The sequence below is a fragment of the Ictalurus furcatus genome, chromosome 17, assembly GCF_023375685.1.
Source record: "Ictalurus furcatus strain D&B chromosome 17, Billie_1.0, whole genome shotgun sequence".
Classification (NCBI taxonomy): domain Eukaryota; kingdom Metazoa; phylum Chordata; class Actinopteri; order Siluriformes; family Ictaluridae; genus Ictalurus; species Ictalurus furcatus.
Window position 1 is genome coordinate 5,951,746 of NC_071271.1, and position 24,457 is coordinate 5,976,202.

General features: G+C 38.6%; 2 protein-coding genes across 5 annotated transcripts in view; both read left to right on the forward strand.

Moving 5' to 3' along the window:
* The first annotated feature begins 7,667 nt into the window (after positions 1–7,667).
* On the forward strand, positions 7,668–9,108 carry or95a1 (odorant receptor, family 95, subfamily A, member 1). The gene has a single exon (XM_053647909.1). The coding sequence runs from the start codon at positions 7,918–7,920 to the stop codon at positions 8,866–8,868; it is 951 nt and encodes a 316-aa protein (XP_053503884.1). The 5' UTR covers positions 7,668–7,917; the 3' UTR covers positions 8,869–9,108.
* Positions 9,109–16,101: 6,993 nt separating this feature from the next.
* The window catches only part of c2cd3 (C2 domain containing 3 centriole elongation regulator), a 29,647-nt gene continuing 21,291 nt past the window's right edge, over positions 16,102–24,457 (forward strand). For 2 of the 4 annotated variants that reach the window (XR_008388274.1, XM_053647165.1), the window contains exons 1-13: positions 16,102–16,514; positions 17,874–18,143; positions 18,667–18,824; positions 19,482–19,690; positions 19,845–19,996; positions 20,114–20,249; positions 20,963–21,091; positions 21,872–22,019; positions 22,340–22,410; positions 22,571–22,774; positions 22,879–22,988; positions 23,109–23,227; positions 24,211–24,342. Coding sequence is in view for 3 of the 4 variants with exons in the window: in XM_053647165.1 (XP_053503140.1) it covers positions 16,406–16,514; positions 17,874–18,143; positions 18,667–18,824; positions 19,482–19,690; positions 19,845–19,996; positions 20,114–20,249; positions 20,963–21,091; positions 21,872–22,019; positions 22,340–22,410; positions 22,571–22,774; positions 22,879–22,988; positions 23,109–23,227; positions 24,211–24,342 (1,947 nt within the window). In the remaining variant the exon portion in view is untranslated. The other 2 variants (XM_053647163.1, XM_053647164.1) reach the window with 2 other exon arrangements.

A 24,457-nucleotide genomic window follows, 5' to 3' on the forward strand; every position in this document is an offset into this window, starting at 1 on the left:
CTGGGGGTGGAACCTTTGGTATGCATCTTTGTAAGAACTTCTCCCTCCTGGCTGTCAGAAAGTGGACTTTGCAAATAATGTGCAGCTGTCTCTGACCCTGGCTGCACTCACAGTGGGATTGTGGTGGACATTTGACAGGTCACGCAGTGGCTTCAGCCTGGGAGTTGCCATTGCATTTCTCGCGACCCTCACTACACAGCTACTGGTGTACAATGGAGTGTTTCAGACGACAACTTGCTCTTTATGAGTGTAAAGTTGTCCAAGAAAAGATTCATCAGGATTAAAACATCTTATACCATGGATGCCAAAATGAGGGGACCTGCATTCACTTTTACAGTTAAAGAGGTGCTCTCTTACAACAGATACAGTACAAGTGTTGTCTGCGTTTATAGAGCAGGACAGTTTGGAGCTTGGTGGATTCTCATTGGCTGCCAGTACAGCCTCTCTGAAATTTAAAAAAAAGCTGAAACTGGGATCGGTCGATTAAAACATCTCAAACAATGCAAAGTGTTTTCTTTAACTTGCATATGCATCTCTGTTGGATATGACGTGCCAAAGTGACTCAGACGCGGCTGTTCTTTCGGGAATATAAACTCATGAGCTATGCTTTTGGCTCTTACTCATACAAACCGATTCTTTCAGAGGGTGCTGCCAGACAATGTTTTTCTAGGCATAAATAAGAAACACAGATAGAAAATATAATGTATACAGAGGTCAAAGTACAGAAATAGAATCCTTAACATACACATATACAGTACTGTGCAAAAGTCTTAGGGATATTGAAAGAAATGCTGTATAGCAAAGATGCCTTTAAGGGAATTAAAGCATTTCTACAAAAAGAAAATACTATAAAGAGCAGTAAATGGTAAGATACTAAACAAAGTCAAGATTTGGTACGACACCCCTTTGCTTTATAAAAAAAAAAAAAAAAAAAAAATAGTACAGTTTGTGCAGATTTATAAGGAAATTGGCTGATAAGTTTTACTGAGCATCTTGAAAAGTCTGCCACAGTTCTTTTGCCTTTTTTTTTTTTTTGCATGCAAAACCCAACAGCCTTCATTATGTTTTTAGGATTCCTCCATTAAGAGGAAACCTATTGTTTAGTGTTAGTATTCTGCTTCTTCTTCTCCTCCTTATCTCCCTACAGTGTCCAATAACTCAAGATCTGAATGGTAAAAAGTTGTGAAATTTGGCACATTGATACTACAGGCCACGAGTAACTCCCACACACAACTGACACACATGAGCCTATAGGTTGCGCTACAGGCCACGCCCAAAATCTATGTGATTTTTCCTCCGTCCCATAAGTCCACAATGTCTGAAAATTGGTATACATGCATTATTTTTCATGGGGAACAAAAAAAAGACATCGTGACCCATAAAGTCCGCCATGATTTTCCAGTACATTGAAAATTTGTCCAAAACTACAAAAATTTTCTCCTCATGAACCGTAGGTCCTATTGACTTGAACTGTGGTACATATGTGTGGGATACATATCTTTCTATAGGGTGATGAGCAATAAGGAATCAAATAAAAGTTGGCCAAACTATTTACATATTGGTGAATTGACAACTGTTGCACATATTTCTTGTCCATAAATCAATGGAACATTAACCTATTAACCTAGTTTTCCGGTTGCGCAGAAGTGGAAGACTGTTTACCCCCAGCAAAAGGTATGAGGTAATGTCGGGTGCGCTGGGGTACCCGCTCCTCATCATGCTCTCGGGCAAAATGACCTGGCTTTTGACACCGTCTACAAATTATGGGCCCATTACGAGGAACTCGACTATGCATTTCTGGGCTTTGCAATGGGGCGAAGCTTTGCATGAGCTGATTTAATTGATCCTACTGTACCTTCAACATCTCCCTCAATTCAGACATTTGAGATGAAGTATGAGCCCCGCCAGCCAATCCCCATGAACACCATACTGAATCCCATGTGCCAATGGGACGCAAACTTCGAGCCCCCGCACCCCCCGACCTGCCTTCCAGCTCCCATAGAAGGGCTTCACTCTGTACTTCTAGTAAAGTGGAATTAGGCTGTCGCCGCACCAGCTGTTTAAGCTCTCGTCTCAAAGTACTGTCATTCATGTATTCAACAATTTGATTGCAAAGCACGGTTTCAGCATTTACCATAACATTTGGCGACTGTTACTTAAGCTTCTCCAGAAGGCTCATCAAGGCAAGGGAAAACTCCAAGAGCGTTTCCCCCTCTTGCTGCTTCCGGGAGAAGGAAGCTTACTGCAAGGCCACATATGACAATGAGCACCCATAAAACTCATGCAGTGCTCTAATAATTGTCTCAGGGTTCCCACGCTCCTCAGCTGAATGATATCTGCAGGGGATAAATAACGGGTTTTCATACATGCTCTAGTTTCCTCAACCCATTCTTTAAACCTCACCCCAGACTTACCACTACATTTTGGGCACCTCCTATCTCTAGGCACAAATACAAACCTATCAGTTACTGGAGTAGCAGTGCCAGTCACTGGTGGCAATATGGAGGCGTCGACTGTAACAGAAGTACTAGGTCCAGCAACACTGGCCCCTGGCGATTCAGATGCTCTTTCCTGTCGCAATCTCTCATTGTCAGCCCTAAGTTGAGCCACCAGCTCTAAGTTCCTGTAATTCGCCCTCCATTTATGATGGAATACACCTACCCCTTTAATTTTAATTATTTAAATCCAGCAAGCAACGCAGTCAGGCATTGGTCAAATAAAACACACACAAGAAGAAATTAACAATAATAGTCAAAGGAGGGCTGAGGCTTCCTGTATGAAAGGCAGGCTAGTATGACAGCACCAACTATACAAAAGTGAAAAGAACCCCTCCAATCAGAATCATACCCACAAAATTCACTGCAAATAACAACACAGCAATAATGACAACCCTTAGTGAAGTAAAGCCTAAGCTGCAGCAATGATAGCTTCTTTAATAGTTGTGACAGCAACAACTTGTGCTCCGACTGGGGCTGCATTAAAATGCTATGCTATACAGATGGGAGCCCTGACTGCACACCCCACTGAGAGTGAGCAGCACACTACACATGCACACAGTGTCAGTAGCCCAACATCACACTAAACAAGTAAATCGCATGACTGGACTAGACTAGCATCAAACAGCTAAGCGACAAAGCTAAAAAGTCATAACTCTGTAGTACGTAGCAACGAAAGGAAGGGGCAGGTTTTCAACCATGATGCACTCTGTGAGGCATAAACAACAGCTTACATGCTGTGCTAGGGCAAGAGCTCATTGGCCACGTATTTAATAAGGGTGACGTTTTAATCACGTCGTACACATCATTACATTCGCCTTCAATTTTGTCTTCAGTAAGTGAAAAGCTTGCTTAGATGGGTTTAGGTCAGGTGACTGACTCATGCATTTAAGAACATTTCTTGTTTCTGCCCTAAGAAGCACTTGGGTTGCTTTTGCAGTCTGTTTTGGATCAATATCCATCTGTACTGTGGAGTAATGTCCTATCACTTTTGCAGCATTTGACTGAATCTGCTCAGATTCTGAATGATATATAATTCAGAATTCATCCTGCTACTTCTAACAGCAGTCATATCAATCACATAAACAAAAAAAACACCAGTGAACCAGTTCCATTGGCAGCCATACTTGCCCATGCCATAACACTGACTCCACCATGTTTGACAGATGATGTGGTATGCTTAGGATCATGAGCCTGTGATACATTCATGAAGGCATGTCTTGATTATAGACCTTGACAATCACATGGTGGTCTCACCTGCAGAGCTCCAGCACAAGACCACAAAGTAGTCTCAAGCCAGGTTTCTGTCACAGGTCAAAAAGACGACCTCTCAAGCCAGGTTTCTGTCCGAGGTCAAAGAGACATCCTCTCAAGCCAAATTCCTGTCCGAGGTCGAAGGGACGACATCTCAAGTCAAGTTCCTGTCCGAAGTCGAAGAGACGACCTCTCAAGCCAAGTTCCTGCCCGAGGTCAAAGAGACGTCCTCTCAAGCCAAGTTCCTGTCACAGGTCGAAGGGACGACATCTCAAGTCAAGTTCCTTCCGTGGTCGAAGAGACGACCTCTCAAGCCAAGTTCCTGTCCGAGGTCAAAGAGACGTCCTCTCAAGCCAAGTTCCTGTCCGAGGTTCGAAGGGACAACATCTCAAGTCAAGTTCCTGTCCGAGGTCGAAGAGATGATCTCTCAAACCAAGTTCCTGTCCAAGGTCGAAGAGACGACCTCTCAAGCCAAATTCCTGTCCGAGGTCAAACAGACGGCCTCCCCAGACACATTTCTGTCTGAGGTCGACGAGGCGACCTCCCACACCAAGTTCCAGTCTGAGATCAACGATGTGACCTTCCATGCCAAGTTCCTGTCTGAAACCGACGTCACGACCAACCACACCAGATTCTGTTGATAGGACCAACCAAGTTCTCCTCATGCCTGAAACCAATGTCATGACCAACCAGGTTCTGCTCATGTCAGAGTCTGTTGACACGAGAACCAAGTTCTCCTCATGCCTGAAACCAACGTCATGACCAACCAGGTTCTGCTCATGCCTTAAACCGACGTCATGACCAACCAGGTTCTGCTCATGCCTGAAGACAACATCACAATCAACCAAGTAATGCCCACACCTGATGCCGACGTCACAACCAACCAAGATCTGCTCACGCCTGAGTCTGCTGACATGGACAAGCAAGTTCTGCTCCTGCCCGAGTCTGCTGACACCGGCAACCAAATTCCACTCACGCCCGAGTCTGCTGACACGGACAACCAAGTTCTGCTCATGTACGAGTCTGCTGACATGGACAACCAAGTTCTGCTCATGCCTGAGTCTGTTGATATGGACGACCAAGTTCTGCTCCTTTGGGTTTCCTTTCGGTTCTGCAATTCCATCCCACATCTGGACTCTTTCTGCTCTAAAAAATGGAGCCTAGGTGTGCAGATATGAGTGTGCATGGCATTCTGTGATGACTTACTTCTGGGTCTATTCCCACCTCATGCCCAGTGTTCCCAGAACAGGCTCCAGATCCATTTATATATCAACTTACAACATTTAGCAGACAGAAGTGCTTTGTAGTCACTAGCAAAAACATATCCCATCCTCCATTACCCTGACCAGAATAAAATGGTTACTATAGAAGAATGAAAGAATCAAGTACTATTTTCATGCATTCTAACAATATAAAAATCAGTAATAATCCTAAAACCACAGACTTGAGCTTACGTAAACAGGGCAGAGACAGATGCAAATGCAGTTTAAGCTTTATTAAGAGGCAGGCAGACAAATTGAAATTGTTGGGCAAAATCAAGGTCACAAAACATGCACAAGGTCAGGCAATCGGCAAACAGGAAAAACAGCACTTAGATGAGAATCACAAACAAGAACAAAAACCGGATCAAAAACCATGAAACACAGGACACAGAACATAGGCTTGGTAAGGTACAGGCAGCAAGGCACTGAACACAGAAATACAATACTTTGCCCTGAACAAAGACACACAAATGGCTTAAACACTAAACATAATCAAAGGTAAAACATAAACAGCTGTGAATAATGACACGTGAGGGAGACAACTAATAACAAGACAGTGTGGAGACATGACAGAAATCACAACAAATACACGTGTAACAGTAACATAGTCTGACAATCCGGAACTGAGTGCCGGAGCGAGCAGCACGCTCAGCAGCTCAAAAGCTTCGGGTAGTTTGTGTGCGCTGTCGCGCTTTGGGCTGCTGAACGCGTTGCTTGCTCCGGCACGCAGTGCGATGGGGAATCACATGAATAACACATGAATATAATTAATTTTCTGTGGACAAACATCAACATGTTTACCAAATAAAGACAAGTAATTAGTCGTGTGGGGTTATCTCCCTGTGGCCTACTCTGGGCCAAAATCCATTTGCACCTTTTTTTACATTCTGCTTCAGTTTAATTAGTAAAGGAAGCAGATAGTGAATTAGGTCTTTTATGACCAAGTGGCCCAAAGCTACATTTATACATCAATGGCGTTCCCAAATAACATATTAATAAAATATTACTTGGATTTAAAAATGTGTTTAATAGTTCAGAATCTTCTTGTCTTTCAAAACACATAATTAGCCACACAGGATGTCTGATTTTGTTCTAGCTGATGATGTAGATTTTTTGACTGTATTATGTAAGTAGCATACATTACATTGCCATTATATTGCGTCCGGTGTCTATCACCAGGTTCAATGCACTACAACAAAGTGATAATTGTGTACAACCTGGCTTGTTATTCACATCAGTGGCATGTCTCTGACAGTGAAGAAGAAATTATTTACAACTAAAGCATCCAGAAGGACAAATAAATGAGCCATAGCAAATAGCATTTAACCAAACCCCAAAAGTCTGAATAATCCTATAATAAAAACTACAAAGATATTTCAGAATCACACAACCCCCTTTTTAAATTACAGAAAAAGTTCAAAATACTGCTAAACAAATGCACATAATTTAACCTGGCCACTGTTCAATCCTGCCTTAAACAAATTTTTATTTTCCTAAATGCTAAGACTGTTGTGTCTATATCTTGTGAGCTACTTCATGTCTGTCAGACATGCAAACACTGAGAAACCCATAGCCACATACCACATCATTTCATGCAATAAATTGTCAGTCAGTTTCAGTCATAGTGTTAGTGGTAGTAGGTTAGTAAGTACATGTACAATTTTTGGGGTATGAATGGCCCAATGTCTAAATTAATTTAATATCAGAACCCTTGAAATAAGAGGTTATTTTATTACAAATACAGTATCTCACAAAAGTGAGTACACCCCTCACATTTTTGTAAATATTTGGTTATATTTTTTCATGTGACAACACTGAAGAAATGACACTTTGCTACAATGTAAAGTAGTGAGTGTACAGCTTGTGTAACAGTGTAAATTTGCTGTTCCCTCAAAATAACTCAACACACAGCCATTAATGTCTAAACTGCTGGCAACAAAAGTGAATACACCCCTAAGTGAAAATGTCTCACTTTTGTGAGATACTGTATATACTCTGGCTAAATATCTGTTTATTTCACAGTACAGTATTCATATTTTCATAACTCATATGGTTCATTCAGCATATACAAAAACTGTGATTTTAAACAACTGATTAACAAACTTTCATTACATATGGTAGCTAACAAATAAGAATTGCACCATGTCTTATATGCAAACACTAGAAATGTAAAATGTTGGGGGGAAATGCTGTTGATTACAAAAGCAGCGTGGTGTATGTATAGGAGGTTATTAAACAGCAAGGAAGATGAGACAGAAGCAGTGAATTTTATTCATCTTATTTAATGGAATATCACTCTCAATGCATGATGTCATAACATCACTTCGGGCATGAGCCCAAACAGTCCTAACTTCCTTTGCATAATAGTAGGAAGTATTAAAATATTACTTGTGAACAGAACACTGTGTATAATGACACATTTAAGCAAATCCCTAAGGAATAATCCTTATCCTCACATGATGAAGACGAGATGTATAAAACTTAGCTACCCTTCTCAAACTATCCTTTAATTGCTCTGCTAATGGAGACTGTGGTAAGTATATAATAAGGTAATTTTAATATAATCCAGAATTCATGTCATATTCTGTTTTAATTTATTTAATTCGGTTTTCAAACAATTTATTTTAACTTTATTTTTTTTGTCGTATTTATGCCATGAACTGATGCTGAGCTTAAAATGCCTATAATTTATTTTCATTGTTTCACCAAACTAGTTGTTTTCAGATCAAAAAAACTCATGCTGTTTTGTGTTATCCCAGATCTAACACACCTTATTCAAATCAACAGGTATTTGTCAAGCCCACTTAATGTGTGTTAGCACACAGTTTTTATTTACTTAATTTTAAAATCAACTGGATTCCAGCACTTTTCATTTTTCACTTCAGGCTCTACAAATCCTTGACATTATGCAAAATCTGACTGAATTCCCAGGCAATGCCACATCCAGCAACATCACATCCACCATCCTAAAGGTGTGTGTGGTGATCCCACTGTTCTGTGCCTTTCTCTACTGCATTCTGCTGATGCTGCATACATTTGCCTCACACCGGCAATTCTTTGACAGCTCACGCTACATCCTGTTTGCCTACATGCTGGTCAATGACACACTGCAGTTACTCTCTTCTGTACTGCTCTTTCTATTCGTCATGGGCAATGTGAAGTTTGCCATCATATACTGTGCACCACTGCTCTTTGTCTCCGTTGCCACCTTTCAGAATGGCCCACTAATCCTAGCTGCCATGTCACTGGAACGCTATGTGGCTATCTTCTACCCACTGCGCCGACCTATCTCTTGGACGCCTGAAAGAATTTGGGTGATTGTTTTGAGCTTGTTGATCATCAGCTGTATCCCTCCTGCAGTGGATTTCATTCTGATGCGCCCCAACGTGGACTGGGATGTTTTCACCACCCCATTGATCTGCAAAACTACGGTACTCAATGGTTTGCCCATACAGACTCTCTTCAAACTGGCTCTGAACGTACTCTTCTTTGCTGCGGTGGCCATCATCATTCTTTTCACATACATTAGGATCCTTCTGGAGACTCAAAAGATGCGTCAGGATCGGGCCTCGGTAACTAAAGCCCTGCACACCGTGGTTTTGCATGGATTCCAGCTGCTTCTGAGCATGATGGTCTTCACATTCCCCATTACTGAAAACCTGATTGTGCTGAACATCAAATGGATGTCGGAGCATATTCAATTTGCCAACTATTTCTGTTTTGTGCTGCTTCCACGCTTTCTCAGCCCGCTTATTTATGGCCTCAGAGATGAGAGCCTGAGGAGCTACATGAAAAAAGCCATGCCTTGCTGCAGGGCTCGTATTGGGCCACATAAATTGGTCAAAATTCCTAAATGATTGTTAAATGTAGGGAACAGCAACCAAGATGAACTATAATTGTTTTTTTCATGAGTTTACATAAGGCTGGTTTCTAATGTCATTGAAAGATAGTTAAAGCTGATTTCAAGTCTTCCATGACACAACATAACCAGTATGGCATGTGTAATAATTTGAAAAGGACTGGAGTATCATTTAATGTAACTGAATTAAATCCAACTGTGTATGATTAGAAAAAGAGGATCATTCAAATGTTAAATGTGTAGGTTTGTTACCATAATCCAATGAATTTTTTTTTCCAGTGTTGTTTCTTAAGAAATTTATATATGGCTACATGTGTTTAGAATGGTTTTGTTTCATTAAAGCAATTTATGCAACAGCATAGACACAAATTGTAATAACAAGCTCTGGGTTTAAAAAAACTTGTATATAAAGTGCATTACACACAAATACTTGATTTTCATTAATGACCTATAAACATTCATTACACAGTTGTCATGTCCTTTTTTATAGAAAAACCATGAACAGGGATTTACTTGTTAGAATGGACTGCATCCCACCTTGAAATATAATTTGCTTAGTTATGTTGCAATTATCTGTTTGCTGCCTCAACAAGCCAAAATCAAAGATCAAGTGTTTCATCAATGCATGTATGTACAAATGTTATACTCGTATACTATTCACATTTTATCTAATATAAAAAATACAGCACTCTGTCATAATGTAATCACTTATTTGTACCTATCTGGGTACAGGTTACACAGGTCCTCAATTAGATGGCTTAGGCCATGATGATCTCTTTCCATTATTAAATGCTTTTCATTACTATGCAACATAAATATTAATGTTGATTGAAACAGCCAAAAGTAGGATTGCAGTTTTATTGTGGTGTTAACAGCCTCGAAGATCCAACAGACACTGAAGGTACTACACAAAAGCAGTGATGATTTTAATGTGATAAGTCCCAAAAAGACAGGCAAACATATGCTCTGTTACATACTAGTAATTCAGCCACAATACCCAACTGACTGATCACACCCATGCTTGTTTGCAGTCACTACATAGGTACAGCTTCTCAAAAATAAAGGCCAGGAGTCATATTAAGCCAAGTACTCTAAGTCAGGGGTTCCCAAACTTTTCCAGGGCAAGGCTCCCCAAATGGCATTAACATTTGACCGAGGCCCCCCTTTTGCAAGATGTCTTTAAAACACATTAAAAATACAGACTTCTGAATATATCCCCCCTTTTTTATTATTAATAATTACCTCTTTCATCTTTACATTACATTAGGAATTGATTGTGTGTGTGTGTGTGTGTGTGTGTGTGTGTGTGTGTGTGTGGTTGTCTGAGAGTGAGAATCATGTATTTATTTATTTTTCACACCAAATAGTTGAGGCCCCCTGGGCGCCCCCTGGCGGCCCCCACTTTGAAAACCACTGCTCTAAGTAATAACAGGCCTCAGGCTTCATGTAAAAATGACAATAGCATGCCATTCTGTACACATTGAAAAGATACATAAATTACATTAAATTACTTAAGCTACCACTCTCAGTGTAAACATGTAAAAAAAAAACCCTCATCTGTCTGTTGTACACATAGGACTATATTCAGCATTGGCGACATCACCTGGTCTTTTAATCTTCACCTGTCCAGTTTTGGTGAGCCTGTGCCCACTGTAGATGCTCGTTTCTGCCTGCAGAAATACCACTCACTGGATGTTTTCCACAGCATTTTTTATAAACTCTAGACACTGTTGTGTGTGACAATCCCAAATCACCAGTTTCTAAAATATTCAAACCAGCCCATCTGGCACCAACTATAGTGGTTGTTGGTGAAAATCACTGAGATCATATTTTCCCACATTTTTCCCCATTCTGAAGTTTGATGTGAACCTTAACTGAAGCTTTTGACCTTTATCTTCATAATTTTTAGATTGCACTGCTGCCAAATGTTTGACTGAATAACTGTATGAATGAGCAGGGGTACATTTCTATAAAAAGTTTTTTGTAAAAGTTATTTCTATTAAAGTACAACCCGAATTCCAAAGAAGTTGGGACACTGTGTAAAATGTAAATAAATGTAAATAAAAACAGAATGCAATGATTTGCAAATCTCATAAACCCATATGTTATTCACAATAGGACATATAAAATGTATCAAATGTTTAAACTGAATAAATGTACCATTTTAAGAACAAAAATGAGGTACTTTTGAATTTGATAGCCGCAATATGTCTAAAAATAAGGTTGGGACGGGGCAACAAAAGGCTGGAAAAGTAAGTGTTACTAAAAAGAAACAGCTGGAGGTTAACTGGTAAGGTCAGTAGGTCAGTAGGTCAGTAAAAGAGTATCTTAGAGAGGCAGAGTCTTTCAGAAGTAAAGATGGGCAGAGGTTCACCATCTGCAAAAAACTGTGTCTGCAATTTTTGGAACAATTTCAGAATAATGTTCCTCAATATAAAATTGCAAAGACTATGAATATCTCATCATCTACAGTACATCATATCATTAAAAGATTCTGAGAAACTGGAGAAATCTCTGTGCGCAAGGGACAAGGGTGAAAATCAATATTGCATGCCTGTGATCTTCGGGCCCTCAAGAAGCACTGCATTAAAAACAGGCTTGATTCTGTAATGGAAATCACTGCATGGGCTCAGAAACACCTCCAGAACTCATTGTCTGTGAACATAGTTCGCCGTGCCATTCACAAATGCTGATTAAAGCTCTATCATGCAAAGTCATGAAATTCAAAATTACCTTACCTTAATTCTTAAAATGGTACATTTACTCAGTTTAAACATTTGATATGTTTTCTATGTTCTATTGTGAATAACATACGGGTTTATGAGATTTGCAAATCATTGCATTTTGTTTTTATTTACATTTTACACAGCGTCCCAACTTTTTTGGAATTGGGGTTGTAGACTGTAGGTATATACAGTGCATTGCATAAGTATTCACCCACACTGGAATTTTATTCCCACATTTTGTATAACAACCTGGATTTGAAATGGACCTATTTGATATATGTCATGTCATGTCATGTCATGTCATGTCATGTCATATGATATATGTCATGAATATACATAAAACCCAGGCGGAATGCAATATAGTTTGCAAAATTATTTACAAATAAAAAAATTTAAAGTTGTGATCGCATAAGTATTCACCCACATTGCTGTCAAATCCTTGACTTAGTTCTTTATTTTACTAGCTCTTTTAATAAAATCTTTCAATCTCTTCAACAAGGGAGGCCTCTCAGCGGTTGCTGCCTCAGGTCTGTGTGACTAGTGGCACTTCAGGAGCTGCGCCTAAAGTTCCACCTTGGGCCACTAGAGGACACCCTGACTGTCCTTGCAGAACTCCTTCCTCTGTCTCCTCATTTCCTGTGCAACCATATCCATGTATTTGTTATTTTCTCTGCTTGATTGGTGCTCTATTTAAGTTCCCTGGTTTTTCTCCTTAACTGCTGGAGCATTGCATCACGTCAGGTTATGTTTTTTGTTTCTGAGTTTCTTATATTTTTTATTGCTTGGTTTATGCACTGTTTGTTTATATTTAGTATTTTCTAGTTTTTTTTGTTTGTTTGTTTCTGGTTGTCCTGGTTCCCTAGTGTTTCCTAATCCTTGAAGTAGAAAGTAGGGCTGCAACTAACGATTATTTTCACAATCAATTAGTGGACCGATTATTATTATAAAAAAAATTTTTTTGATTAATTGATTTATCGGATGGGGGCAAACCTTCAGTACCATTTTTTCGTTTATTTAAAATAAAACCCACAAACTGAGTGTTACAAATATAAACTTCAGAACAGAATATATATTATTCATTTAGGTCTGTAGTTTAATTCTGTGCTTTTTGTGCATTCATAAAAAAAAATGCATAAATACTTATATATATACACACATATATAAAATAATATAATTATATTATTATTATTATATAATATTTATAAAATATTTATGCATTACTTTTCATGGATGCACAAAAAGCAATGAATTAAGCTATAGTCCTAAATTAATAATAAAAACGCCCTTTCACTGCACCTTGTGGCTTCTGTTACTCGCTGCTTTTAGACATATTGTTTTACTTGTGATCATAACATTTTAATTAGACATTACAGATCTTAATCGCGCTCCCACTGTGTATCATTGTGGCCTCGTTATTAACAGATCACTTCCGTTATAATAAACAACAGAAGTTACGCCGATACAACATATAATGACAATAAACTTAAACTAAACTTTTTAAGCAACTTGCGACAGCATCACTGTCGTGCTTCCATGCTACACAAACTCTGCTTTATAAAGTTTGATCTTTTCTGTGGTGTTTAATATAAAATCCTTAGAGGACTTTCTTCCTCAGTCACGTGATGATTTCTCCTCCGTCTGATGTCGACTGAGGTCATGTTGGAAATAAAAGGTAACGATGACAGAAACAGTAAACTGAAGAAAGTTATTGTCGGTGACTCTGGATATTAGGCTAAAGCTAGTGGCGTGACATTACGTGCGTATGATGCCATGCACCCCTGACTATGAAGCAGCTTATACTCCCGGTTAGTAAAAAAAAATGCTAGTGATATATTTGAGATGATTTTACCTTTCTAAAATTCACACACTAGACAGTAGAGTACACAGTGCATAGTGCAGGTGTACAGTACTTCATTTGGGTCACAACTTTAGTATTTACTCTCCGAAGCGTGTTTTCGGAACAGAAGTAACGTAATGAGTAAACATGCTCCGTGTCGCGCGCAGACCAACTAATCGATAATGAGATTCATTGACAATGAATTTCATAATTGATTATTATCGATTAGTTGTTGCAGCTCTAGTAGAAAGTATGCTTCACTTTTTACGCGTACGCTAGGAACAGCGTACAGTATTTATGATGCAAATTTCATCATCACCAGAGCACGGCCGTACTGTATGCATACCACCAGATTTTTATAACTGCGTATACTTTATATGTGCAGGTCGCACATACGCATTTAATTATTTTGCACTATTTAGTTGTTCCACAAGGTGGCAACAGTGACCCAGGGCCATTGATTCTCAAGGTAGAGCAAAAGCTGAATAAACGAAAATGTGTGCAGGTTAGAAAGTACCCGCATTTGTATAATTCTAGCCTTAAAGAGTATAAGGATTTGTATATGGGTGCTAATTGTGGTGAGAGATTGGCCGAGCATTGTTTTCCATGTTGTTGTGATTCTTCTTCGGTGTTGTCCTTCATACCAAAAGACTTGCTTTACTGCTCTGTAATGACTAAGGCTAGGAGGGGTAGTGCAAGTTGTCATAATACGCGTGCGTCGACCGTCTGTGTACACAAACATGTCAAATGGAGTATTCTTTGAAAGGCTATGCATACGACTGTGTACATACACTAGCGTATAAGTAGCAGTACAAGTATACCAGAGGCTTGAGTCTGTTTCCTTAGCCTGTTCCCTGTGTCTGTCCGTAATAAAGGAAGTTCTGCACATGCATGGACAGATGTTCTAACAATTTTCTTTACAATTTGGTGTTATAATTCAAAATTTATTGTTCCATCAATGATGGCAAGCAGTCCTGGCCCAGATGCAGCAAAACAGGCCCTAACCAGGATGCTACCACCAGCAGGTTTCACAGATGGGAGGAGGTTCTTATGCTGGAATGCAGTTTTCCTTTCTCCAAACATAACCCTTGTCATTTAAACCAAAAATTCTATTTTCTATTTTGGACAAGACTTTCTCCTTGCAAACCCTGCCATGCATGCCAGTGTTCTTCAGTGTTCTCATGAACATTAGCCAATGTGAGAGAGGCCTTTATTTGCTTAGAAGTTACCGTGGGTTCCTTTGTGACCACCCAGACTATTGCATGTCTTGCTCTTGGAGTGATATTTGTTGGTCAACCACTCCCGGGGAGGGTAACAATTGGTTTGCACTTTTTAACCTTAGCAGTTCTACAAAGAGCTATTTCTCACACACACACTCGCACACCAATGGTAGCAGAGCTGCCATGAACTTGGGGTTCAGTGTCCTTGCCCAAGGACACTTCGGCATGTGGAGTCATGTGGGTCGGGGATCTAACCACCAACCCTGCAATTAGTGGACAACCTGCTTTACTACCTGAGCCACAGCCCCCCCCCAAATTTTTTCTATTTGTATGACTTTGTATGCAATCTGTATAACTGTGGATTGGTGGTCAGGCGATCAACTCAGGCAAACAGTCGAAACAAGGCAAGGCAAAAAGATGAGGTCAAAAACAAGAACAAAGTCAAAACCAGCATTAACAAACAAGGTACCAAGGCTTGGTAACAGCAGAAACAGAACGTAACCAGCATATACTTCACAAAGAATGAATGAATAAAAGGTCCTTTTAAACTGTGGTACTGATTGTGCTGTGAATTGGATGCAGGAGTGTGTGATTAGAATGAAGGTGAGTGTTCTGGGAATTGCGGTCCATGGCAGCCATGTTTGTAGGCCACAGTGCAGGAAGGGAAATGTAGTCACTGGTTTGCTGTTATATGACAGGTAGCCTGCCAAACTGTGGGCTCCAAGATTATCTGAGCACACACAGAATACAGTTGGCTGAACTTTGTGACCTAAAGCTTCCACAAACACACCATCTTGCTCTAGAGCTTTTAGCTTTTATAACAACGGACCCATAAATGTCTCAGACAAATTTCCTAATGTCAACACTTTTTCCTAAAATAGCTAACTGGATTGTTCCAGTTAGCTGTTTTGTTCCTAACAGGGTGCACATTTCAAACTCACCTACGTAAAATGCCAAGCTAAGACTCTTCTACTGCAGTAAATCCACATTCTCTATAGCACTTTCCATCTTGGAATGAATTATACTACCCAAGTTGATGTTCCCGTATGAATACAATAATAACAAGGTTTCAGGCACCCAAATGACTGTAACATAAACAAATACCTCTTTATGAGGCCGTGGATAAATATATTCTGTAGGTTCAATTACAGTAAAATGTTGTTTGAAATATAGATTTCTTGTATAGTCAGTAGACAAAGCACCCTTTAAGATGTTGCTGCTAAAAGTGGATTTGCCAGAAATACATCATCTGCCATTTTTTTTGGATTATGGTACTTTCTATGTTAATATTGTGCTTTGTGAGAACTGCTTCAATACTATGAAGGGCATGAGATTTTGAGAATGGCAAGATACACTTAACTTCTTCAACTATTTTCTGTGTAGCATTTTTTGAGAAATGCAACACAGTCTGCATAAACAAAAAAAAAAAGTGAGGCAATCTTATGTTCAAGTGTCTGAATATTTACATCTTCAAAAGGCTGTATTCTATCCTCTTCACCACAGTCAATTACTGAAAAGCTCTGTGAGGTACACAGAACTTAATTATCACAGAACTCAGAATTAGCAAATAGAATAGAATTAGATAGAATTGAATAGCATTAGCAAATACATGAAATATAGCCACATGGCATACATGCTAATAGTATGAGGATACTGAGCAAATTCTAGTGATTTGCAATAGAAATTTAAAGATTTCAGTAAAATGATCTGAACTTCCCATCACTCGCAATTAGAGAATTGATATGTCCTTGGATGGTTGACTTCAATCGATTTCCGGGTCACGAGCTGGAGGACGGAGGACCGAGGAAACAAGGAAGCATCAATCTGAGTATTGAGAAGCACCAACTGATTCACGACCCAGGTATCTAGGGAGCTGATCGAGTTATACCCTTTATCCGTTTTTATTTTGGTATGGTGTTAATTCGCGCGTCTCCCTCTAGGTGGCGGTAAGGAACGAGTCGATATTGTTTCCCACCGTCAGTAGAAGAAGTAGAAGGCGGTAGTTGTGATTGGTAATTTCGTTGCCGAGTTGTATTATGTAAACAGAAGTTGTCAAAAGGACTATGATAAACCTGAAACTTAAAGTTTACAAGTTAAAGTGATGAAGAACAAAAGGGTAAAATCGACCAAGTTTGGCGGTAAAAGAAAGAAAGGTAGGTTCTGTGGACAGAACAGAGCGGCACAGGGATAAAAGAGCCGTTGAGCTTTGTTGACAGTTGATCGTTAATCCGTTCGCCATCCAGATACTTAAACCGAATCCCAAATGAACCCCGACTCCGGATCTAACTGCACTTTATATTAATGAAATTCGGGCTTCTGTAACATTGTAGTGCATTACCTGCCTAATAACTGCTTGGAAATCGAGTCTGGCTAGTTGTCACCTGGCTACCTAACGACTCCGCTTAAAAACCCAGCCGGCAGAGCTGGTAGATTATCTTTCCCAGCTGGTCCATGCGGGTAGAAAGAAAAAAAAGTTTTGAATTAGCATTAATAATGCTACATCATAGATAAATTGTTTCTAGGAAAATTGCACAGCAAGGTAATTAGCAAATCTCAAATATTTATACGAACAGTAAAGTCAAGTCATTTAAAAACCAAAAAAACACAAAAACTTACCAGCTGGCATGATGATGTACCAGTCTTGTCAGTAATGTTTTGACCAAACTGGACTTTTCAGCAGGGGAAATGAAATAAATAGTTATCTCGATGTATCTTATCAAGCTTATAAAACGTTTCTCTATATGATGAATAACAAAATCATTTAAGTAATAGTCTTTCGCATGCTGTGCTCTAAATAACTGCTTTATTGATTTTGGTTACTATTTGTTGTAGCTTGATAAAGAAACGTGCACTAGGTATGTAAGTGGTAGATGGTTTTGTTTCATATGTAATGTAGTTTAATATGTAGGGAGTAGAGAGCTGTGGAAATTTTTCCAGTTTAAATGCCATTAAAAAAAAAAATAAAAATCAGATAATAGAACGGAATGGTGTTTACAAAGCAATAGTGTTTAGAAAACAATGCTTCAAAACACTATGAGTTTCATATTTATTTCCCAGTCTGATTATGTCAAATTAACATTTTTAATGGGATATTCAGAACATGCATGAGGAAATACACAACCAAACAGGCCCAAACCTATGCTCTACATATAACACAAACCTGTCAGTGCTATTGCATTTCTTTGCTCCAAAACTGAACACTTTTTTTTTTCTTTACCAGTTGTCAGTGATGTGTCCCCTTCGACAAGCATTCCTCCTCTTGTGGAGGGCCATGTGCGATGTTTCCTTAGAGTCACATTAAGCAGAGTGCTGTGGACAATAGCCAAGCCTCCACCACTGACCCTGATCCGATTACGATGGTGGGGTGAGACGACCAGTGGCACTGTATTCTGTCCCAGAGACGGATCCCTAGATAGAGAGAAAGATGTGAAATCCACAACCAGATTTCCAGTTCGATGTGGCCCAAAGCAGTTTACTTCATATTTAACAGGTAACATCATCAAACTTAAGATTTTTACAACACCGATCATTGTAAGATGTTAAATATTACCATTATATTAAGGCTATGTGATGAGACAATAGAATGTTGATATCATGATAAAGGATGTCACACTATACTTTTCTGACAGTATTGTTGGTAAGGTCAGTAATATGTTTCTGACAGTATATGTTGGTAAGGTCACCTTTATAATTTTGCTCTACTAATACACTCACACCTGATTAGACATAGTGGGGTTTTTTTTTAAAAAAATTTTTTAACTTAATTAATTATTATTTTTTTTACTTAAGAAGTCATCTCCCTGACATTTTTAATGTGCTATTATATTTTTGCTGGTACACTGCTAGAAAAACTAAATATTTTTATTTATTTTCTTGATATTCTGTTGGTGCCATATTGCCTAAACCTACTTCATACCTTCTACTTTTAGTGTGCCTATAGTTCCTTTCTGCTTTTTATGATTTAGTTCACTGTTTTCTTGTGCATCCTTTTTTATGCCTTATGTTCTTCACAGATATGGGCTCACTGGTGTTGGATGTTCTTACAAAGCCTGATCACTTACCCATAGCACGAGTTCGAATAGCCGGGATTGCTAAATTGTCCCTTTCTCATTCTATTATCGGGTCTTTTACACTTGTGTCACCAATGTCTGAAAAGCTTGGCGAGTTACAGGTGGGTAAAATATAAGATCCAATTTCAGGTCATATCCTACATACACTGAAAGTATGTGGACACCTGACCATTACACCCATAGGTGCGTGTTGAACATCCCATTCCAAAACCATGGGCATTAATATGGAGTTGGTCTCTTTTTTTTGGTATAATAACGTCCACTCTTCTGGGAAGGCTTTCTACTAGATTTTGGAACATGGCTGTGGGGATTTGTGCCCATTCAGTTATAAGAGCATTTGTGAGGTTGGGCGCTAGGCATGGAGGCCTGGCACAAAGTAAGTGTTCCAGTTCATCCCAGAGGTTTTCCATAGGGGAATACCAGCCTCACTTTGTGCACAGGGTTACTGCCATGAAACAGCATTGGCCTAATTCCCTTAGTTCCATTTAAGGGAAATCTTAATGTTACAGTATACAAAGATGTTCCAGACAATTGTGTGCTTCCAACTTTGTGGCAACAGTGTGGGGAAGACTCTCATATGGGTGTAATGGTCAGTTATCCACATACCTTTGGCCATATACTGTATTATTATTCTCCTTTACTTTGCAATACAAGTCATAATACCTAACAGCTTTTTGACCTAAATGTGCAGATTATAATACCTGTGTTGTAAACTTTTAATTTTTGTCAAATGTTTTTACTTTGTTTTCCCACAACAGGCTACGCTGGCTTTAGAGCCACTTACAGAAACCTACGACAGCAGCAGCTCTATACCAACTGTAGACATGAGCACAAACATTGACACAGCAGTTTCTGCTCCAGGACTCATATCTGACAAAAATATGCTGCAGCCATCTTTGTCCCACTTGGGTTCAAAAACCAGTGGAAATATCTCAGATCCTGGAGGCAGTTCCAGGGGCACACCAATGTGTGTTTTACTTCATTCTTTAATAACTTTTTGAGTGTGAATAATGTTTAAGCTTAAATCACCATCATGTACTTTTGTTTCCTCATTTTAAGTAAATAAATAACATTGCCTACCTTGAATTAAATGATTGACTTATTAAATGTATTTTTATTAGAGGAAAGGACCACTTATACTTTCAAGAGAGGGGAAAACCACATTCTGATAGATCTAATGCTGAAGTAGGAGCTTCAGTAAATAGAAATTTGCAGGTGAAAATTGATGAACCAGATGCCCACATTCCCTCAGCATCAGTGGACCTACTTTCTGGTAGGGATCAAAAGCAAGATATTTCTTTCATTACAATCTTTTGCATTTGGATGAAATCACAACAAAGTGCTTTTCTAATTAAATTAATTTAATGACATCTGTCTTGTTCCCTCCTAGTTCTTCTTGAGCGTGGTAGCAAGCTTAGAAATGCCATGGTGGTTTCTGCGTTGCAGTCTGATATTGATTCTGACATGGGTCTAAAGGACACTTCCCTGCACCTACCAGTAGATAACACTGGAGCCGGTTCTTTACCGTACGCCTGCATGTGTTCTTTAAAAATTTTAAGTTATGTAGTGCTGTCCAGAATTATTGCAGCTCTTCAGGAAAATGCATAAATTAAGTAAATAAAGCAATAAAGTAAATAAAACAGTAAATAAAACAAAATTAGTGATCAACCACCATATTTAACACCTGGGTATCAGTTACTTTACTTTTGATGCAGACAGTGTTGCAGGACTCTTCTTTCATAGCTTGTTGCTGTGAAAATGAAATTTAACAGTTAATTCTGATACTTCACGACCAGAAGAATCATTTAAATTGTGCAATCATAAAACTGTAATCTTTGACCTCTTCATACCCCCCCATCTCCCCCCCCCCAATTTTGTGCTTGGACAGTGTGCTCATGGGTTTAATTTTTGGAAAATTTCTAACAGTTTCAGTCATGTGAAACTTTTTGCCATGGCCCTAGTTGTGCTTAATGATATTTTTTAACTGTTAATGTGTGTGTGTATAAATTAAGATATTTAAATAATAGTGATATATTAATAGATTATTAAAATTAATACTGTTATTCAGTTGTTTGAACAGAGAATTTAAATTATTGTATTTAATGTTTATTTTCTAAATAATTTTTGCCTTTTTTTTAAGGGTGCCAATAATTCTGGAATGTAATCAGACTGTAGCTACTGTCTGCCAGATTAATGTTGTTTCTTTAAAAAAAAAATTCCTTTCTTTTTTACCGTCAAGGCCCCCAATTCCATCATCAAGGCAGCTGATGCAGGACATCCTCCACTCAGATATTCAGTACTTGAATCAGGACCATGGACTGCCCAGGCCAGACATGCATGATACAGCTCTGGAGCAGCTTCTGGGGAGGTAATGAAGATGGAATTTGTATTCTATTTAAGGAATATGTCATGTACTGCATCTGTAGCTCATACACAATTATCATAGATAATATCAACACTTTTTGTTGTGCTGAGCCAATAATGGAAAACTTGCTTTATAAGCTCACTTATAATGGAAGCCTAAGAGCACTTGAACTCCCTCTGTAAACATCTAAATAAATGTGTAAAATTGTACATTGACATCTCAAAACTACTAATGTTACACAAACAAAAAGTCTAATAAATAGTTAACAATTAAATTAATATTATGAACCAGTACTAAAGCATTCCTAAAGGTTTTGTGGTATACAAGTGTGATCAGACCTGCACATCTACTTTGGCAATGTAGAACCTCAAAATCTTCTCTTTGAAGTTTCATAATAGCTTACTTTTCATATTTCATTTGTTGGGGAATTAATGAAATGCATTTCAAAGATGCCTTTCACAAACATTTTTTTTACTGCTCAGACAAGTGCCCTTTGACTTGTCATTAGGGAGTTATGAGTCAATGTGCTTAGCCTTCTTTGATCACTACAACGAAACTTGGTGACTATATAATGACAGATAGGTAGATCGCAGTAGGATTATAGAAAAATACTGGAGTTATTCTTTAAAGTATCATTTGTAATATTTGCATGAAGATTTTTTTTTTCTTTTTGTATATGGGTTTGTGGTAAGGCATGTTCAAGTCATGTAATTTGATATGTGTAAATCTTACGCTGTGTACACCGTACAGACATTAAGTAAATTGTAAATTGTTTGTTTTCAGTGTTAATGGATCGGTGCTTGCCTTATGGGATGGAGAAGGTTCCCTTCCAGGCTCTCTCTCTGGCTGTAGCAGTGTACTTATGGACAGTGAGCTCAGTGATCCCCAATATGACCAGAGTCTACTGGAGAACCTGTTCTACAAGGCTTCGGTAAGTTATGTGTGGGCAGTGGTATCTCAGTGGTTAAGGCATTGGGGCGAGGGACTAAAAGGTCATGAGTTCAAATCCCAGCACCACCAAGCTGCCTTAAACAAGGCCCTTAACCTTCAACTTCTCAATTGTATCTTGTCTGAATTGTTAGTTACTTTGGATAAAAGCATCAGCCAAATAAACATAAGTGAGGTAAATGTAAGTCTTACGTTTAGGTGTAGTTTTATAGATATGCTTATGCATTCATGCAATATATGCATATTATGAGCTACAATTTAAATTCAGGACTACTTTGTTTTATGTGGGTTTTCTGGTTTCAGATGACTGATGGCTGTTTGGGTACAGCAGATGATGAGCATGAGCAGCAAAAGAGCTTGGGAAAAAATGCCAGGTAAGCATTTAGTTCTTGATATCATTCATTCACAGGATCAGTTACAAATTTGGAAAAATGCTGTGTGGTTTTTTGCAAATTGGCATAGTGATAGTCAGAGGAATTCCACTCCAGTCATTATTAATTGCAGGTTGTTCCTATTTTTTGTACATCATTGAAGGCCAGATTTGGATGTCATGCCACATGGAGAAAAGAAGAATTCATTCTGTGGGCTAAGTATGGATAGGATTTCACTTCTTGGAAGCATCAATTTAGCTAGAGTTATAGTTATTCAGTTATCAGTCCCTACAGACAATACCTCTAATATACCAAGGAAGCAGTCAGGGAAAGGAAGACCACCTCTACCTCTCACTACTAAGAAATGGTATGGCCCAGGTTCTGTTTTTTTAACATCTTACATAGTGTGTAGTGATAGAAATAATTACCCTTGTGTACATTAACCATTATTTCATTTGATCTTTTTTCTAGCTCATATTTTGTTGAATACTTCTTTCCATTACCATCTGCTAATAATGATACTGGGAAAGCAATTCCTGTTGAGGTCACAAGAGTTGTCTCCAGTAAAGTTGTGGGTGGTGGTGAGTGGTTTTTTTTTTTTTTTTTTTTTTGTATTCATGAGTTATTACCAGAGTGGAGTGAAAATAATTAAATGGTACAAAGAATATATCATTTTCTTTGTTTTTTGTTTTTTTTTCCAGTGGTGAAATTTCAGCATCAGAGTGTCTTTTCAGTGCGCTTCAGTGGCCCTACTATCAAACAATGGTGGGACACAAACCTTAGCTTTACACTCTACTTGAGGAAGAGTCATCAAAAGAAAGTAATTATGGCTATCTCTAATCTTTCAGTGTTTGTAGAATACAATGGTGCTTGAAATTCTTTTCTATTTCTGCATAAAAATGACCAAAAACATCATCAGGTTTTCACACAAGTCCTAAAAGTAGACAAAGAGATCCCAATAAAACAGAGGAGACAAAAATATTATACTTGGTAATTTATTTATTGATCCAATATTTCATATCTGAGTGGCAAAAGTATATGAACCTCTAGGATTAGCAGTTAATTTAAAGGTGAAATTAGAGTCAGGTGATTTCAATCAATGAGATGACAATTGGCTGTGAGTGAGCGCCCTGTTTTCTTTAAAAAAGAGGGACCTATCAGAGTCTTCACAACACATGTTTGTGGAAGTGTATCATGGCATGAACAAAGGAGATTTCTGAGGACCTCAGAAAAAGAGTTTGGACTCCACCAATCCACAGTCAGACAGATTGTGTACAAATGAAGGAAGTTTAAGACCATTATTACCCTCCCCAGGAGTGGAGACCAACAAAGATCACTCCAAGATCAAGACGTGTAATAGTCCGCACAGTCACAAAGGAACCCAGGGTAACTAAAGGCCTTTCTCACATTGGCTAATGTTAATGCTCATGAGTTCACCTTCAAAAGAACATTGGAAAGATTTCAAGGAGAAAACCACTGCTCTCTAAAAAGAACATTGCTCCACATCTGCAATTTGAATATTATGTGGACAAACCAGAAGGCTACTGAAAAAATGTTTTGTGGATGGATAAGAAAAAAATATAACTTTTTGGTTTAAATTCATAGGGTTATGTTTTGGAGAAAGGGAAACACTCCATTCCAGCATAAGAACCTCCTCCCATCTGTGAAATATGGTGGTGGTAGTATCATGGTTTGGGCCTGATGATGTTTTAGGTCATATTTTTGCAGAAATATAGAAAATTCTACAAACTTTCAAGCACCACTGTAAATTCTGTCTCACTTTAATCCCTCTTTCTGCTATAGCCTGTTCCAATAGGGATGGCTGTGTTCCCCTTACGCACTTTGCTTCAGAGTGATCAGCTGAGTATCACTGCTTCACTTTCTGTCCAAAGACTTGACAAAGACTTGAGCAATCAGGACATTGGGCCTCTCAAGGTAACAAATACTTCAACTATTATGACTTTTGGAGGACCTTCAAAGGATCTGTTCCCAGTGTTGTATAATTGTAGTTTAGTGTTGTAAAAAAAAATTGAAGTATTTTTACTAATGT